This window comes from Antedon bifida, chromosome 1 (genome assembly GCF_963402885.1).
Source record: "Antedon bifida chromosome 1, ecAntBifi1.1, whole genome shotgun sequence".
Lineage (NCBI taxonomy): Eukaryota > Metazoa > Echinodermata > Crinoidea > Comatulida > Antedonidae > Antedon > Antedon bifida.
In genome coordinates, this window is record NC_136226.1 from 10,746,121 (window position 1) to 10,767,321 (window position 21,201).

The 21,201-nt window shown below is 31.5% G+C and overlaps 2 protein-coding genes across 2 annotated transcripts in view; both read right to left on the minus strand.

Moving 5' to 3' along the window:
* The window catches only part of LOC144842077 (sperm microtubule associated protein 1-like), an 86,235-nt gene that overhangs the window by 23,144 nt on the left and 41,890 nt on the right, over positions 1 to 21,201 (minus strand). The window lies entirely within an intron of this gene.
* LOC144834576 (uncharacterized) lies at positions 197 to 3,856 on the minus strand. The gene is made up of 3 exons (XM_078689470.1): positions 3,220 to 3,856; positions 2,895 to 3,093; positions 197 to 909 (listed from the first exon to the last, which is right to left on the minus strand). The coding sequence occupies exons 1-3, from the start codon at positions 3,707 to 3,709 to the stop codon at positions 693 to 695; spliced, it is 906 nt and encodes a 301-aa protein (XP_078545596.1). The 5' UTR covers positions 3,710 to 3,856; the 3' UTR covers positions 197 to 692.

The following is a 21,201-nucleotide window of genomic DNA, read 5'->3' on the forward strand; positions in this document are numbered from 1 at the left end:
TATCAGTTATTATTCAGTTCAGTCATTCAGTTATTGTTTGCCTTAATTCCATTCATTAGTAAATTTCTTATTTATTATTATTCCCACTCCTCTCATTGTTACAAAATTGGTAGACTTACTATTTCACTTTACTTTTGAGTTGATAAAAACAAACGTGACAATACAGGGCATACATTCTACACCTTCTATACAAGAATTTTATAATATGTATTGTAGTTTTTTTAATTTTCTTTTAACAATAAATTAACAGTAATAACTGGCCAAACCCAAGAACTTGATATAATGAATTACAGTGACATTTTTATGCCGATGAAATCTATTTCTATTACATATTATAATATATAAGCCTACCTTTGAAAGACTTTTGATTTTGCTTATATATAAAACATTATAATAAACATTTAGTGTTTGCACAAATTTAATTTACATATCGGCAATAAACGACGTTAATTAGAGTTCCACAAAGAAAATAGCGAAGATAATGATGATGATAATAATCATAGATGGGTTGAAATATCGTAAAAATGATGTGACCTGTTGTAGTAAAGGTCACAACGTTTGGCTATTACATTATCATCACCGCTAACTGGTGTTGATTATTGACAACGTTAATTCAACTATTTAAAATATGTAAAATCATTTTTATTGGAATGTTCATTTTCAAACAAATTATTGCATTCCACTTCCAGGAGTCACATATAATGAGCAAATGGCTGTCTACACAATAGATCCATTCCGTGTAAGTTCGACGTCAATCCATTGTTGCAATTTGGAGATGGAAACGGGGCGTAACTGGGTGGGTACGTTGGTATGACTGTGTTGTACCAGGGAGACATGAACGGTGTTCCCCAGAGGCCTTGTCGCTGAGCTATCTTCAGACGAGCTGTAACTTGTTTTTTCCATTTCGTTCTAGAAGATAAATCATTAATTAATGAGGTGGTGTTCTCTGTATTTTTTTACATACTAATATATATTCAGTCATTTACGACTAACTTGACTTGGAGAAATAAGAATTTATCCATGTTAGCAAAGTAACCCCGCCCCCTCATTCACCTTTGTCTAAACCTAAAGATGACTATATAGGCCTATAAAGCACAAGGTAAGAGCAGTGAGTTGCTAATTAACATCTCTGATAAGAGTAACTAAGTTTCGACTTTGAATTTGTTTAAATATCGATTTTCACGAAAATACTTCAGCGGCCAACATCAAACAAGGCTACCGAAATTAAACAACAATATTATTCTTAATGTTCATGACTATACGATAAATTGACCTTTCAATCGTTTTAATTATAATCGAATTAAACTAATCGGATTGAAAAGCAGTACTAAATGTAACAATTACAATGTACCTAACATCGAAACAAGCATTTAATGAGAATGTAAAAGGCGTCTTATTGTGTAATAGAAACAGACCGCTAAGAGGAAATCAATATCCAGTAATATAATTAAATAGTAGTAGTATTTAAATCTTTAGCAATTAATTAAGATTAGATATTGATACTTTATTTTTTGTCGCCGACAATGATTCAATAAGTCAGATCTTTCACAATCATTAACAGAATACAGTAGCTAACATACAGTTACTATAATAACAGTCAGCAACAACAAAAGACAAATCTATTTTTTAACCTCCATGCATATTTCGTAATGTCGTAAGTTGTTTTTGGCAATAAAAGTTATAAACATAGACATTGTTTCGGATACAAACTGAATTAAAGATGTATTGCCCCCAAAAAATAGAGATTTATAAATCAGACTTTTAATAGGCCATTTTGAAGTTTTAATGAAGTTATTTAATTCCATAGAAAAAGTAAATAATGATTCCACTTATACAAAGACAAAATAAATAGTTTAATCAAAACCCCATTGTCTGACAGATAATTTGACTATTTTTTGCTTTAAATTACAATTTTTCAGGTAAATAATTTGTTTGCCGATCCAATTTTTGGTCAAAGTGAATAACTATCATGTAACTGACATTAAAATGGTATATATTAATTCAACAAACACATGTTGTAAAAAAACTTTTTTTTTCAGAGGGACTATATCTTTAAGTTTAATACATTTGTATTTTTCAAGTTTAGTAAGTATGTTTTTATTAGTGAAATGGAAACGTCATTTTTTAATTTATCGGGCGGTTTAAATTCAGAAATATTTCAAACAAACGCAAAAGACTATCGCAAGAGCAACGAACCTTACTTGATTTCAATCAATAAGCTAACACGTTCAATCATAATTATAGATTTCTCTGTTATGATAACAATGATACTCCACAGATCAAGTATAATCTCTTAACAAAATAACTTTATTAGCAAATGAACCGACTAATTGCTGTTGTTTTTATTGATTTAACTTTTTCCACTCCAGGTATTTGTCCACCTCTGGTAATTGCGGTTGGTTATTTTCATTAGACCTAGGAATCCAATCGTAATAGCAATAGGTAGAAGAAAGACTTTAAAGCTATATGGTGTCTAAAGTAGACTACGAATGATATGAAAAACTATGAAAATTGTTTATGCCAGAACCAGAATTCATATTTGGCAAAGTTTATATTGAAATAATAATTTTATAAAACAATTATTTAGGCCTACTAAATTTTGAAATTTCAACATTTTTTAGGAGATTGACATCGGCTTATGCAAAGCAGAGTCATTGAAGAACAACCACATTCGAACATGGAAGAAATACAAGAAGGCATTGCATAAAAATCATAGCAACATTTCACATTTTGTATTCTATTCGAACGCTTTGTATTAACGATGGCCAGTAAGGTTGCAGACGTGTAGAATGATTCAACAAGAAAAATGCAAAGGCAGACGGCAATATCAATTTCGTACAAAGTAATTTTATGCTATATTAATATAATATGAAAAAAGTAAATAAAGTACACACCTTCTGTTTTGGAACCATGTTTTGATTTGCGTTTCTGTGAGATCCAAATTCATTGATAACTCCAATCTCTTACTAACACTGAGATACTTGTCTGTTTTAAACTCTTCTTCAAGTCGTTCTAATTGCTTCGATGAGTAAGCCTGTCTTGGTTTACGATCAACACCGGGCTTTCTTGGTCGTCTGCCTAGCTGTTTTTGACCTGAAAATCAAACATTTTTGATAACATTTTGAAAGAAGTAGAGAAGTACAAAATGTAGAAGCTCTAAAGAAATTACGAATGCTATCAAGTCTATTGTTTTATCTACAATATAAACAATATGATTACCTGCAAATGGATGTCGTGGTATGTCAGGTGCGTATAACCATTGCGGCCAGGTATTAATTTCAGAGCCTTTGAATCCACACGGAAAACTACCAGGTGGGGCGATTGACGGTGGAAACCTTGTAGGCATACCGAGACTTCCTGGTAAGCCTTCGATATAAGTTGTAGGTCGAACCAAAGGCATATCAAGCCCTTCAACTTCGGGAAGGTTGTGTTCATTAAATTCTGCCCTTGGTAAGGCACTACTGCTCTTGTTATTCCAGTCTTTCTCGTTTTTAGTATCACTTTTCGCAGGACTTAACGAACGTGCAGATGGTTGCTCCGTGTTTCCGCATACGTTAAGAATTCTATCTATCGAAAATGATTCAACATTACTAGACTGTTCAGCCTTTTTTGATTGTCTTTTCGGAACGATGTTCATTTCTGTAGCTTTGTTTTCGCTATTTGACACATTTGATTTGGTTGCCTCAGTCTTCGATCCAAAACTTTCCATCCTAACTTAAGTTGAATATAACTTATAACTTGTTTTACTGTTTTTCAAAACTGTTTTAAATTTTAAACACTAGATGACATCTTCAAAGTACCTTATCGTCCGTTTAACAAGTTCAATCGAAGAAAATAGACGTATGAATTAAAAACTCACACGGCGCATACATTCACCATTCTGTGTTCCAAGTGGCTGACGTGTCGGCCCGTGTTGGTCTTTTTAAGTCTCTCGTACGATCGATAGGTCTTATCATCGTACTAATACACTCAAATCGAATCGCTTTCTTCAACTCTGAAAACGCTAATTGTTTTCTAAAATCTTGACAAACATTCAACGATGATCTAATTCCAGCCACTGTATCAAACCTCTTATTAATTGATCATTATTTCAATAATTGTGTATGTTTGTTTACATTTGTTGTTTTTGTTTACTTGCCTTATAACAAGACAACAACTTTGGGAAATATACTATTGTTTTAGGTCACTGTTAAAAATCACTTATTTTATTTTTTTCATGTTTGCTGTTAATTAAATGTTGTGCTTGATTATCAGAACGTAGGTTCTATTTTTGTTATGTCGTTTTGGTCTAGTATACACATTTCTTTTATTTTCTAATAATAATGCATAAAATCGTTGAATATTTGTTGGACGTTTATTTATAATTTATAGCTACTAAAACGAAACATTATGCGTTTTAATTTGTCTTAAAACACCTAGTCAATCCATCAAATAAACTTCAATTCCTTGTAAGCCTACGCAAACACTTTTAGTCAACTTGGCGAAGACATGACCGTCGCGTAGACACGCGTTCAAACACTACCGACACCTGGTTAAACTCGTCAAACGAACAATCTCCATTTATGATTACGATATCGACGAATAGTAAGTATCGGTTTTGTTCTAAGTTATTGATTTTGGTGAATATTCGGTAGTGAAATGGTAAACATAATGTTTGAAATCACTTAAATTAAAATTAGTGTATTTTGGTGTCTTAAATTATCAAACAAGTTCCACATTAAACTTTAAAACCATGAGATTTAATGTTTATTTAACTAATATCGTCTCGGAATTCTATTTGTTATATTATGTTAAGTGGAACTGTACTTTGTGCTTGCCATCATCATCATCTTCCTTTATTTTGCAGAACCTCATTTAAATATAGCCGCGCATGAGTTTGTCACATTTATGCAGCTGGGTTGAAATTTTGTGTTCCACACGTTTCATAGAGTTTTTTTGGTTGAACATTTTTCAATTTTTTGTCCTTTTTTTTATTAAAGATAATTTCAGATTTCAACACAGTTTCATCCTGACCTGTACCACTCCATCCCCAAGTATCAAACGACACTTAATTTAAAAGCAAGATATATTGTATCCATCCTGAATTTTCGACTTGGATAAAAATAAAGACACATACGATAATAGGCAACATTATAATACATAAACAGTGAGAGTCGAGTGGCAGGCACGCTGCAAACCGTGAATAAATTCGGGACAGGTCCGAGGCTATAATCTCGATAATTTTCTGGTGGTAGAACGGATAAGTCCAGTGTACATATCTAATGGATCTGTACTTTAAAGAACCCTGTGCATCTTTTAGAAGAGAGTAGGGGTACCCCGTTGTACATGGTCCACCTGCGGCTGCCATGGGATGGAAGGATGAATATTATCACAAGTACCAAATACAAATAGTATGATTTACTATTTTTACTTCAATTCCAAATGTTAAAGTACGATTAAAGACGAATGGAAAGTTAAATCGATTAAACAATGTAGTATTCGTATTATTTAATTGTATTAATGAATATGAATATAATATTTATCTCGTAACCACTCAGTTAGTTATCTTATAGTTAACCATAGACGTTTATAAGTGCATTAGTGACTTCAATTACAATCTCAACAATTCCTAATCGAGTCTAATTACACACTCAGGAACATTGATTGTCTGCCAAATATTAATAAACCATGCTCCGGGCCAAGTTATTCACCTGATAATTGATTCATGAGATCGTGTAGTTCCACATGAAATCCATATTTTCCTCAGGCTAGACACGGTGAAGCTAAGATCTTCACTCACTCCTGGAAAGCCTGAATCATCTTGGAGCTATAATAATGGACCTCGGACAGTTTGTGTATTGATTTGTTTTAAGGGTGTTCGGATATATTTCAGAACGATGTATTAATGGTGATTTAGTTTTCTGCTCGATTTGAAGCATATAATTCGACGATTCGACTTCTAATCGTCGTGTTTGATTTTTAACTCCTTTCTTCTAGATTTACATTTTAAAAAACAATAAGAAACTTATTTCCACTATAAAGCTGCTATAATAATTTAAATACTTAGAAAAATGCCGATACCGTTAGTATAATATACCGGTATTTTTACCTATATTGAATCTACAATATATTTTACTTTTATTAGATTTTTTATAAGTTTTGTGACGTCATCAATATATCGATTTTCGTTCTACTGTACATAGCACCTGCTATAATTATATTGCATTATTTCTGTTGTATAGTTGCATGAGATAAAATATAAACTCTTATTTTTTCTATTGTTTAATTACAGTTTTTTCCAGTAAAGAAACGAAAAACGCGCGTCCATTTTAGGAAGACATCAAGAGTAAGAATCAATTCTTCACAGGTACGGTACCAAATGGATTTCAAATATCTACGATCAGGTTACACCTAATTACCTGTTTTTGAAGATAATAAATTGTGTACATAGTGGAGCTAAATTTCCCTTTACTGCCCAACAGTCAATTACGGAAAGCAAATTCTAGCCCCGCTCTTGGTTAAGTAACGATTTACAGCTAATCAAATGTTGATACATGATCAGATGTACGTTCAATCAGTTCATTTCAAACACCCTTTCTAAAGAAATAAGTTTTCCTTTTTGACAATTTAAAACCTTGTATCGAATTCGTTCTTTAATTAGAGTATAGCGTCGATGGAGAAGATGCGGGGACAACTCTTACTAATCAGTGGGAAAAAGCTGTGTAAATAGGCGTATTGATTTCCAGCGTTGTGCTGCTGGTTTGGGACATTGATGAAAGAATCAATTGCTGTTATGTCGTTGTTTCGCATACCATTTTTCAGAAAAATATCAAATTAAGATAAAAAAGAAATTCATTATAAAACATGTATAATTGAATTTTATATGTTTAAAATGTAGAATGACTTTAAACTAAAGTACAATCGATAACAACTTCTGTGTTTCTATCCACTCTTCTCTACCCGGGTAATGTGAACGATTGTTAAGCCACGACGAATTTGATAGAATTCATATCCTCTTTTTTTTATAGTTTTGCTTATAATTTTTTTTATTGAAAAAATGATGAATCTTTATTTTAAGTCAAATCGCCAATACGTTATCTGTTTAGCCCTTGTTAAAGCGTGGTTCCCACTAGCGATGCAACGTAACGCAACCTACGCAACGTAAGCAAATTCCCTTCCAATAATTGTGTTTGCCCCCGCCTGTGCGTGAAATCAAACCTGCGATGTTTGCAGCAATGTTGCATCGTCGGTTTCCACTTATGATTACGCAATACAGCACTTTGCGTCAATACGTCGCTGCGTTACGTTGAGTTGCGTTCTAGTGGGAACCACGCTTAACGTATCGTTACGTATACACATCCAATCATACGCAAGATGTTTATATACCGTGACGTCACGAAAAACAAATTGAAGTTTGTTAAAAATGTAACCCATACTAGAGGGCAGTGTGCTGTTTACAATGTTAACACAGAATGTTTATCTTTATGCTGCACTTCAAAAATTCTGCCACACTAACGTACGTGCGCCCTCTTTTATCCAAACTATTTGCGGATCTCGGAACGCTTCGGAACGTTATCATGTCTTTCTATATTCAATTGAACAAAGTATTTGGAGCTTTTATAACCAAGAGAGGGCATTTCTTTTTAAATAGTTTTATACTAGTTAAGGTCTATGAGTAATAATAGTAAAAACCAAACATTCTTGTAATCCAGTCATATCATATTTGTGCGTTAATTGATGTGTAATCGTATCTACATAATCTATATATAAATGCACATAATCGTTATAAAATAACATTCAATTTCCTAATTTACAAATTAAATAATCTATAATAACAAATGATATTAATTTTTCCCTTTAGATAATGAGCTATGTCTATATTTTAATCCTTTCTAATACGTAAATAATCCATAGAACATGTGTCATAGAACATTTGAAGGATGGGTCTACTATCGTTATTATACACGGCGAACCTCTTAAGCTTGGTTCTCACTAGCGACGCAGCCCCCGCCTGCGTGAAATCAAATCTGCGATGTTTTCAGCACTGATGCGTCGTCGGTTCCCACTTGTGATTGCGCAATACAGCACTTTGCGTCAATACGTCGTAGCGTTGCGTTTACGTTTCGTCTCTAGTGTAAATAACGCTTTATGTTCGCTGTATATCCATCGCAAATGCGCTTGCCGTCGACCATCAATAATTATTAATAATGAATAAATATTTTGATCTTAAATGTATGTGATAATTACATCTGATTATGACATAATTTGATGATTAATCATTATTTCATCATTCCAAAATATTTGCAATATAAAAAAAAAAGAAATTAATCGGTAACAGATTCATACCCATCATTAGGACAATTTTAAATCGGGACAGCCATGATTATTTTTAACTATTGTCTTAGTATTGGTGGAAATTAGATCCAAAAAGATAACAAACTAAAATGTGATATTTGCAAATAGATATAGATACAGTACATAACATACACTTAATTAAAGATAATATAAACTTAATTCAGATTCAATCTATTAGCTTAAGTAAGACGATAGCCAAAATGCTATAAAACAGCGCCCCCATAAACTTGTCTAATAAAACTTTGTTTACTTTAGCTTAATGGAATTTCACAAATAGCGATAACAATTCTCATAATGGCCATTAACAGTAAATTAAAATGATAAGATTTACTTAAATTCTATTCAGTTAGAAAATTAACAAAAGAAATATCGTTGAATCGTAGTGTGTGAATTTCTCGCAGTTAAGGAATAACGTTTATGAAGTTGTCATTAATTCCATTAAAATCCAATAAAATAATGTTCAATTTGCCAAATGTTAATACTGAATGTAAAATAAAAGAGAAATCTATTAGGTTCAAATTAAACTAAAAGTGTCCCTTGACAAAAGCGTTAAATAGCTAGTTAACAATGCGAGTGCCTAAGGGTAGCTATCATATGGCTGCGAGTTGTTACTGCTATTTACGAACAATGCACGATTCTAAAGATAAGGGTTTTGAGAACTAATTACCAATTGTTATCACCATCAAATAGTCTTTTTCAATGCTTAATGGAGTTAAGATGCGCGTGGCTACCCTTCTGCATCGACGTCAGATTAACAAGCGGCCTTCGAGCGTGAAAGAGCGGTCGCCGCGAATGTCTCGACGCATTCGTAAAGTAAAGTAAACGGCCTAGTCAACAGATGTTGCGTTCATTTTGTTTAGTTTTGTTTAAATGCAATGGTCAGTAGTTCATATAAACCTTATTTCAACAAATCATTTGAAACAACGGCTATTATTTCAACAAACGCATCGATTTCTTAAGGCGGTAACATTAGCTTCAGTTTAAAAAAAATCTTTCCGCCACTGACGGATGCGTCAGACTTAGCGGACCTGTCCGTAGCCTTGGACCGCTCATAATTCTCGCCTGTCCGTCATATTTTTCTAATGATTAATACTGAATCAGTCCCTGGTGAATAATTTAAGCTAATTAATACGTTTATATAAATTTGATCTATATAGTAAATGTATTTTTATTATTTGGATACAGTACATTTAGTTATTAAATAAAAACTGATAAATATAGAACACTAACCTAGATAATTAAATGGTTTCATAGTTCCGTACTCTTTCAACTTGACACCAGATGGTATCCATACTTTGCACAAAACTAAAGGCTGCGTATACAGAAGCTTATGTCTGTAAATTTGTCTCGGGCTTTTATTTTGGCGATTTCGGCCTTAAGTATTCCTATGTTACTTATTCTATTCCTAACTTCTAGCTTTACATACTTCATCAGTTTCTTCGTTCATTACACAATGTTTTCTTCAAGAAGAGGAAACTCGCAATTTTTACGTTTGTGTGAGGGGAAGTGGGGGTTGTTTTGAAGTCCCTTTAGTAGGCATACTCCATGTCTACCACTCACATATATAGCTAATCAAATAAAGTCATTATTCCAAGGCATATATCCACGGTCATGAACTATCGGAATCAATCCTCGTGATTTTAATCTGATTATTCAATTTACAAAAGATTTCAAGTAAATATTATGTATTATTTCAGATGCATTTTGACATGATTCCCACTGTGTAAGCGGTAATAGTTACACCTTCATTTGGGATCAAACTCGCCGCAACGCATCACGGCAATTACTTCCCAGGCAGACGTCCAGAACGCGTCGGTAAACCAATCGCTCCCTATTTGTAAGAGTACTTTCCAGCCTAAATATACCATTAACGATTCGTTTGCTTTCAAATTCTTTCATAATTCTAAATGAACGAAAGAATATAAGTATGGAGTTTAGTCAAAAATAATTACACTCTGCAAATGCAGAACGTACTTAGGATAAATTGATGGCACTGACTAAATTAAACAGGTGTTGGCCTAGATCTACTAGCTGCCATGTGTACGTTGTTGTTGTTGTTTAGGTCCTCGGTGTTAAAAATTCGTTTGATAAACTAAATCAAGTTGAAGAAATTACCTTTATCTCAGCTCTTAAAGATTTTAGAAGTATAAATGCAGTACATGTACTTTCCAAACTTGGACGCAACGCAACGAATTTAAAAGCGTGGTTCCCACTAGAGACGCAACATAACGCAACGCAGCGACGTATCGACGCAAAGTACTGTATTGCGCAATCACTAGTGGGAACCGACGACGCATCAGTGCTGAAAATATCGCAGGTTTGATTTCACGCAGGCGGGGGAAACACAATGATCGGAAGGGAATTTTCTTTCGTTGCGTAGATTGCGTCGCTAAAGCGTGGTTCCCACTAGCGACGCAACGCAAGGACGTAACGCAACGCAAGTGAATTGACCAATCACAAGCGATGGCTTATTCGCTTTTGATTGCTAACTGTCTATAACTTCGCTTGTCATTGGTCAACACGCTTGCGTTGCGTTTACGTCCTTGCGTTACGTTCTAGTGGGAACCAAGCTTTATGGGAACCAAGCTTAAGCGTGGTTCCCACTAGCGACGCAACGCAAGGACGTAACGCAACGCAAGTGAATTGACCAATCACAAGCGATGACTTATTCGCTTGTGATTGCTAACTGTCTATAACTTCGCTTGTCATTGGTCAACACGCTTGCGTTACGTTCTAGTGGGAACCAAGCTTAAGCGCAACGCAAGTTAGTTGACCGATTTCAAGCGACAACTCACTTGCATTGCTTCTGTCGTTGTTGCGTCCACCAAGAGGGAACCAAGTCATGCCTAAAACATGTGTTTCCAAAACATTTGTCTTTACTCTTTCCTACGGTCAGTATAATTATCCGATTTATCATAAATTGTTCAATCTGGGCGTAATTTTTAATTTTAACTAGTGGTAATCTTTAAACCTAATAATCATATTAGATATTACTTATTATTTAAGCCCTCCGTTCCCACCCAGGAAATGAAATAGCAGTTCAATTTATGACGAATTGAGTGTTTTGCTTGTAAAAAAAGTTGTTAATAATTGAATGACGTGTAGACTTGATAAGAATCAATATCCTGATGAATATTGAAACAAATAAAACTTCTGTACATAATAATAGAATCATTTTACTTAAATCCCTGTTTACACTATCAAACTAGTTTGACAAAAAAGTGTGATTTGCCCAAATAGTAGTGATATGCTTAAATATGGTAGTGATATGACATCATCATAATTATCCGTACATAGGCACATCACATTTCTTGTCACTTAAAGTTTGATAGTGTAAACAGAGCTTAAATCCATAGTTGTTCTTATAGGCCTAAGTAAATAACTTTATTTAGAATTTATTTATCAAACCAATTCCTGATCTTATGAAATGGACTTATCCATCTAACATTTAAGGAAAAACAAATTCGCTTAGGTTAAAAATAAGTTGACTTTTAAGTTAAGATGATGTTTTACTAAGCACGATGGATAAATCTGACCATAATAATGAAATTCAAAATAAATTTATATCTCAAAATAAAAACAGTGAAATCTTCAATAATAATAATAATAACTAAACTCTTGAGAAAAAGGCGGTGACTCATTATATGCCAATAACTTTATCATGAATTATGTTGAACCTAATCTTTACTAGCATCCATTTTAATAAAACTTGCTTAAAATAGTAGTATACAATAGGAATTTGAATCAGTTATATCTGCAACTTTATCGTTTACGCGAAAAATGGCATTTTACTTGGTTTAATCTTGTGAACACGACGCAGTCGGAACGGTTATCCGACAGTGTTTTATAACGGCTGGTTAATTTTAAGCACAGTCATCAGTGGTTATAGAGTGCTGAATCTAATAAAGATATCATAGTTAAGTTAAGTAATAGATATTGATGTTAGGTATGTTACGTATTTCAACTGAAATCTATCAGCATTGAGGGGGTGAAATATTAATTTTTGGAATAAGGTTGGTGTTTGTAAAATACATACATCGCCTATAATGCAACACCTTTCTTTAAATAACACTAGAATGTATTTATAATAAAGGCTATTTTTATGCAAACGAATGATCGTGTAATCAGGTCCGGTTATATTAGTCTACAGTAGGTTTAGATTTAAAAATGACAATAGATTTTAAATTTTAAAATGTGCTGTTAGTGAATAAAGTAGAAGAAGTAGAATTATATCTGTGATAAATTAACTGATCCTGATTAAAAGAACATCGAAATATTTTATTATATCATTATTTTAAGATTTATATTGTTGTATGTTAAATATTTAAATATAATGACATAGCATACTACAACAGAAGTCAAAATATAATATAATATGTAATGTATATGTATGAAACGAGAATATTCAAGGTGGATTGGATACCCACAAATGAAAAAAGTTGTATGTTACTGTAAAGAGAAAGCTATTTCTGAATTTTAATATGTTCTGATTTCTTAGTTTGTAGAAACAATTTCACAATACATTAGATAGAAAATAAATGCAAGACCCACCCACAAATGAAAAAAGTTGTATGTTACTGTAAAGAGAAAGTCATTTCTGAATTTCAATATAATTTATATGTTCTGATTTCTTAGTTTATAGAAACAATTTCACAATACCTTAAATAGAAAATAAATTCAAGACCCACCCACAAATGAAAAAGTTGTAAAGAGAAAGCCATTTCTGAACTTCAATATGTTCTGATTTCTTAGTTTATAGAAATAATTTCACAATACCTTAAATAGAAAATAAATGCGAGCATGGATCATCGGGACTTGGTAGTGTAATCATACAGGCATATTTGTCATCGAACTTGGGATTTAATAGCCTTGTGTTTTTTAGCTAAGATTAAATCATCCACTGAATACAATTTGCTAAACCATCTTAAATCCTTCAGGATATTCCAAATGATCCCTAAAGGTTCAATGTTTTGATACAAATTCACAAATTGCCACAAAGTATCACGATCAGTCGTTACCTGAGTGTGTGCATCAACACTTTACTTTTTGGAAAATAAATAATGTATGTGTTTTTTTAAAAGTTTTTTTCTATTAATGATTTGTGATTATTGCTGAAAGGCCAACGTAATTAATGAAAAACTAATTTCATCTTTATTAGGAATTAAACATAACAATTATACGAACTCGTCATTCAAAGTTGCAGGCGCAAAATATTGAATAACCTACCAACTGAAATTAAATATTCCCCAACAATTACATTTTTTCCTGATTTTGTTTGTATTGAAGACAGGAACACAATGCAAAACAGGTTTTCTTTTACCTGATTGTGTAATCCTGTACAAAGATGTTGTTAAATAAATAAATCAACAACATCATCGTAAAATGTACAGTATAATTTGGTAATAATTAGGCCTAATGACCTATTTAGTTTAAAGTTTTTCTTTACTTTTAGGATGGAAATCCCCAATTATATTGGTTTACTTAGGCCCTATTAGAAACTACGTTGTTACAAAACCAAATATTTAATACGAACTCAATTGAAATCATTTAAATATTATATTTTATATTTAAATAATTTGAAATATAATATTTTACATTTCAACTGTGTTCATTGCCGTTTAGTTATTTTCATTAACAAAAATCGTAGGTAATGTGTTAGTATTTTATAGATCTCTGACATAAAAAGAATGTAGGCCTATGTTGTATGTTGTAGTCAATAAAGAGACATTTGTACATATGATATTTATTATGGAAAACAGCTTGAACAAAAAATTATGATGAAATTCGTTCGATTGCGTAGGCCTATACTAAACTAAATTTAGAAACATCATTATTGAAATACCTAGAAACTATTTTAATCTAAAGAAAATGTTGATTCTGTTTGGTGCATTACAAGTAGGCAATGGAAATTGGGAATAAAGTAAATCCAAATTCCCAAACAATCTTTCAAGAAAACCGTACGGTATCCAATCAAGTAGGTCTAGTACCCTGTTTAACAAACATTTTCCCATAATCATATTCTTTCTATTTGTATAGGAAACGATAAAGAACAAAACTGCAAAACACATTGACACATCCACTATTAAGCTATGGCTTAGCGTAGCCCCTAGGCTGACAGATTTCGACAGAAGCAGCACGGCTCTTTATCGAGCCTCTATCAACAAGGCCTTTGGAGAGGTAACAGTTGCTCTTGTTTGTCGCAGTCTGGCTTCGTGGTGTCCATAGTTTGTATTATAATAATTCCAATTTAGATATGATTACTTGGCCAATTAATCATAACAACTGTCACTCTGTTCTTCTAAATTATAACCAATATTAACAATATTATTAGGCCTACGTTTGGTATCCTAGTTTAGACAAAAAAGTTAAGTTAATTTAAATTCCACCACAGATTCTACTCTACCAGATTAAACTGTAAAATGTGTATATACTATATAATATTATATAACATTTAGGAGAGTTTATACTGTATATAAGCAGTTAGATGTCACAGGACAATTACGGATTTACAAATAAGAGTTAATTATTTTTTATGAACTTGTGAAATACATTGTGATACGGTTTCAACGAACCTATTCGCTAAATAGAAAATGACCTCTATTTCATTTTATGTATCTTATTTGTTTTTGTGGTATGTTAACGGAAAACTGTTTGCTTATTATTTTTTGTTTATGCCTAAAAATATAATATTTAAGAACATTTATATCTATTAAGGCTTTTGGATATTAATTGGTAGGCCTAATGGTTTGAATTTGTAAAGCGCAAAAACCAAATCAACATTCTTGAAGCTCAGTGAAAAGAAGTGAAAGTTCCAAAGAAAGAGGAAAGAGTGCGAGCACCCAAACCGAAGTTTACTTTCGTTAGAAGCACATTCCCCATTGTTTACTAATTTAATGTATAATTAATTATACTGTAATGATTAAAAGGACTACAACATACCAAACACTAATTGAGTTATCGTACAAAACCGAAACATTCAGATTTTATATTCTTCACACTCGATTTAATAACGTCAATTACACCCAACATGCTGAGAGTACTCGGGGCTAAAAATTATAATTCTGTAGACAGCAGGCACCTTGTAAATAATGCAATATTAGTTCACTTTTTATTGTGTCTGTTGAAACATTTGGTGTTTGGAAGTAATGGATTATTACCCGTGGACTTTTGGATTTAAAGATTGGTGCCCGAAGGCGCACTGTGTTCCAACAATGTTGATTATATCTACAGGAATGAATACGTGGTACTGTTTTTTGAAGGTTCAAGTTTAGATTAAGATTAAGACTTTATTTTGTATTTTAATTTAAATTTAATAAAAATTACTCCCTAAATGGGATAACAAAAATATATACACACATTTCATCACAGTAAATGTGTACATCAAAATAAGTTAAAATGCCTTCTCATTAAATCAATTGTATAGGCTATATTTATCAAAACGAATTAAATACAAGTCTTCACGCTGAAGAAAAACATGACAGTAAAAACGTCTTGAATTGAAACTGTTAACAAGAAATTTGGACACAAAATTAATTTCATTAAACAAGATAATATCTTAGATACATTGGTGTCGAATGACAATATTTTGGAAAACCTAATGACGCCTTTAATACTTTGCATATTGTCCATTGATGTGAAATTATTATAAAACAGTGTTCCAACACAACATTTAACTTTGTTTGATCCCATGACTTCAGTACTTGATCTCTATATAGCCTAGAAAACGTGGCCTTAGTAAAACAATACACTATTGTGGCCTACAAACTTTCAACTGTGTGGCATTCTTATCACTGAGGCTTTATTGTTGTCTAATTTATAAACCATATTTATAATTGATAACAGTTTCATTAATGAGTAAATTTGTTATTAATATTGCTATTGTTAAAATGTTTTGAACGAAATTTTTCCTAAAAAACTCCTTTTGAAATAATAGACAATCTGTAATTTAGTTTACAATTATTATTACGTATTTTCTTGATTATTAAAACACGCAAATACTGATCTTTATTAAGTTGCAACACTAACTACCGTACTATAGGCCTAACAATACAATACATTTTGTACCATAAAATAATATAATATACCAGACCATGTCAACGAATTACAGAATTGTATAATTACCTTGGTATTTTAACTATTTTACTGTTTTGCTACAAATTATCACAAATTTATCTCAATATTGAGTTGTAATTCGCTTATTACACTGGTAATAAGTCAATGTTTGTTTTTTAATAATTCACTTTCAACGTTGGTGTGCGGGATGTTTATAACTGAACAAGTGTTTAGCTACTAGGCTATCCGATGATGGAGTACTTTACTACAGTCTCTAGAACTCTTTTCTAGTTCAGCTTCTGTTGAAACAACACATATTGACGAAGGTTTGATTAAACATTACCGGTATATTTGAATAAACAACTTTAAATTAAGAGGAAAATACTGCATAAATGAATAATATTGACCAACTCTGCTGTAAAATAATTTCGTTATTGGATATAAACAATCATATGACAGAGATTTCCGAAGTTGGTTCACCCCACGAAAGCTAGTTGGCCGACCGATCAACACTCCACATCTGGGAGCGCAATTCGGATACCTCGGGGTAAAGAGCATTTTACCTTTCCCTGAATACCTAAGGGCACATCTTAAATGCAACGTATGTTCCCGAGAGGTGAAATATTTGAGATAACTGTTTATTCCACAGAAGTAAAAGGAAATTGTATTCTTAGGCAATAAAACTAATCAATTTGCTACCGTATTCCCTTGGCCTCTAATGGTAGATTGCCATGTCATTGGTATTTTTCTGAACTCTGTTAATTTTTAATCTGTAAAAAAATCTTAAATCCAAAACATATAGTTTATATCAGACCTAATTGCCAATTACCAGACTAAAGGTCAGCTTTTTCATATCTTATATCTTATTAAGTAGGCCTAATCTACAAAAATATGCTACTTAATAATATTATTTTAAGCAATAGGCCAATTTTAAAAATAGTATTCATTAATCAATTAATTTATACCATTTTATTAGCATGACGGAATGACCATGGTGAGAAATAGACAAAATAATCTTTGATATTTGATATTAGGGTATGAATTGTATTAAATTAATTAAACAATTAATAAATAGAAACATTTATAGTTTTTTATATTACTTAGGCGTAGTTATAAAGTAACATAATGGTAAATATGATATTAATATTTTAATATTACTAAAATATCAATGTATAACAATTATCTTCGACTTAGAATAAAAATACAAACTTTTAATCACTTGTCAAGATTCGTTATTTCTGTCTCATCCAAATAACGATTTACGTATAATATATACTTTATGAATCCGATCGCTAAATAATCTATCATTCGTAGTGAAACCTAATTAAACGAGAGTTATTTCATAGCGTTGAATAGGTGTAAGACTGTCCGTGATTTATGTCGTGTGTGTAATACAAATATATATTGTAGATTCATTACATTGGGCCCCTGGGAATCTACGATTACCATCCAATCTCATGGGTAATCAAAAAAATGTAGTATATAGGAAGATCATATCATCATCGGCTTATTCTATTCCTTAGATATGTATTCATAGTTGACAATGTATTAACTCAACATAGGCTGTTTAGTTTGTGGAATTGTTTACAGTCATTGACCACCTACCACTCATGAAATGACAGATGAATTAATTTTATTTTTATTTTTAAGAAAAAAAATATTACCATTATCCTCTTTTAATTTTGGTCTCAAGTTTATTTAAATTGAACACCGTATGTATAATTATTATATACAAACAAGTATTTTTTTAACTTATCAACTTGATTGTGATTTTGTTTCCTATGACTCCCATTGGGACTTCTGATGAAATGTGAATGATGTGGAACATTTTATTAATTTTTTTCAATTGTTACAATTATCCACTTTTAATTTTGGTTTCAAGTTTATTTAAATTGAACACCGTATGTAATTATTATATACAAAAAAGTTTTTTTTATCAACTTGATTGTGATTTTGTTTCCTATGCCTCCCATTGGGACTTCTGATGAAATGTGAATGATGTGGAACATTTTATTAATTTTTTTCACAATTATCGACTTTTAATTTTGGTTTCAAGTTTATTTAAATTGCACACGGTATGTAATTATTTTATAAAAAAGGTATTGTTTTACAATTATAGAAAACGTTTTTAACTTATCATCAACTTGATTGTGATTTTGTTTCCTATGCCTCCCATTGGGACTTCTGAATGATGTGGAACATTTTTATCTAAATTTAATCAAAACCAATTTCCATTAAAACAATTTTGATAGATTATAATAACATAGAATAATTAGATTAAGCAATTGTGTGTATATAATGACTGATATAGGCATATCAGTGATGATCAGATAATTTGAAGCAAGCAATTAAAAGAATGCTATTGGGTTTTGTGAATGTAATATATTTATTGACTTTTCCTTTGTAAATATCAAGTGACTGTCACAGGTTCGTTCATTTTAAAAAAGGAAGTCAAATTGTGTTCAAAATAAATTAAATTTGTGACTTTAACAAAATAGAAATACGAGTTATTTTGTGTTAGGACAAGGCAACGTGTACTCACATAATAATTATTGGACATAATATTATACATTTTTTGTCATTGAGTACATTGCTATTTTAAAAACATACTGTTATATAAAATTGATATTAACACACTAACGTTTTCCGAATATGACGCTTGCCATTGGAGCATGCGTATTTTATTTTGTTTATAAAACTATAAAAAAAAACCTGTTTAAGATTTTACTCGGCATCATGTTTCTTTACCTTCTTCTATATCTTCTGTATATGTAGATAGGCACACACACAGTTAACGTCCTAATCGGCAATACAAGAAAAATCAATGATATTGATCGATGGCAATGTGTTGGCTAAATCTTCATAAAACGTATTATAATAAAGAAATCTCTTATAATGATATAGTCTAATCAATGTCTACGAATAATATGCTGAATCGAGATGAAGAACTCTTAAAATACATTTTATAATGTTAACAAAAAATCATTTTATTTTTTAGTCTAAGTATGATGTGTAAAATTATAATTATACATAAAAGTCCCATTCAAATGAAATCTTTTTATCATTCATTTAAAAGAACTTCGGTAAAATACGAATAATTCTGTGATTTACATAACAGTTTAGGTTTAATATATGTCATATGTAAACAAAAATATTTTTATGTAATACACTATATTATTCAATAAATTACTTTTTCGGGCTAATTCATGATAAAAAAAGTATTATACAATGATTATCATTTAATATAAATTTAGATATATATATTAAAGATTTGTTTTTATATTAAGCTCTGTCTACACTACCAAATTAGTTTGACAAAAAAGTGTGATGGTAGTGATATGCTTAAATATGGTAGTAAAATGACATCACCATGTCCATATAAGGGCACATCACATTTTTGTTGTCACATAGAATTTGATAGTGTAGACAAGGCTTTATTAGAGATTAATAAAACCTCACATGTGTTCAAACTTGGGCAATAAAGCAGTGTAATAAAGAAACAACAAAAGGTGTTTCTAAAGAAAGCAAAGTTGTGTAAATTCATGAAAAAAAATCAGATAATCGGTAGGCCTATATCGGTAATCAAGCAGCACATGTACCATTCAGTTTTTTCCTTGCTTTTTAAATAAATCATTGGAAGATAATTTGATTGAAACACCAATGTAACTTATCATCTACTATATTTATTATCGTTTGTAATCTATTCTTGGGAGAAAGTTATGTGTTTATCCTTTGATTACGTTTGATAATTAATAATACGTTTTGCAGTCCCTGTTCAATCACAGTAAATTGCATTTCTAAATACGGGACAGTTTACGGCGTGTCAAACTCAAGCAGAAAGAAATACGAAAATGAATAAACATGAACGAGATATCACTATCATAAGTCAGAATTGATGCGTATCTAACGATAGAATCTTTATGGAAACTAACGAACCGTAAAGAATAATAAGAGACTATTTATCAACGAGTTCTGATTGCACGTTGTTAATACGACTATTAATTAGATAAGAGATTAAATGAGGGAGACAAACGAGACTCCAGAGTGAAATTTGACTATATTAAGGCAATCACTGAAACTCATTCATATTGTCAAACCTGGGTCTTTAGCACCAAAAGATAGTGATGAAACCAACTGGGACCAATCCAAGATGCGAAACGCTAGGATTGTCTATTGGACGAAACGCTGCACTAACACAGTGAGATGCAGTGATTTTTACTAAGTAATTCTCATGGGTTTTTAACGAGAACCCGAAGGTGTGTTAATTTCGCGCCTTCTCGCGGTGGTTATACCAACGTGCGAAGATAAAGAAAATTGAATTCATATACGCGTCATTTGATACGGACACACGGGTTATAAAAAGTATATATTAAGAATCACTTATTCCAAAGGAATGATCGAAATTGCAAAACAATCTACACAAATAGACGATTAAGCCAGCGTATCTATTTCAATTTATTAACCGGCGATCATTATACATATAAAACAAATGCTGCTACAATTCGATGCAAAACAAAAGCTATTACATCCAGATTTCAAAAGAACTAGCAAATTGCAGCATTAGAAAATCACCATGCTTATTATTTTAATAATTTAAAATGGTTAAATTTATGAATAATTCATTTTTAGATAGACAATATTCTGATTTGTGTATAACATTGTCTATAAGTTTAACCTTGTTTTTTCCCACTTAAAATCAAAATTTATCTAACACCAAATTAACTGACAATTTTGAAATAAATTATATTTTATTCACATAATCATGAGGTAAAAATGGGTAATTATTTTTAAGAACAAAATTAATTCAAAATTAAC

Coding starts and splice junctions, on each gene's coding strand:
- LOC144834576 (XM_078689470.1), bottom strand. CDS start 3,709: ATGGAAAGTTTTGGATCGAAGACTGAGGCAACCAAATCAAATGTGTCA. Junction 3,094..3,219: donor ACCACGACATCCATTTGCAG/GTAATCATATTG, acceptor TTTGATTTTCAG/GTCAAAAACAGCTAGGCAGA. Junction 910..2,894: donor ACATGGTTCCAAAACAGAAG/GTGTGTACTTTA, acceptor TTTATCTTCTAG/AACGAAATGGAAAAAACAAG.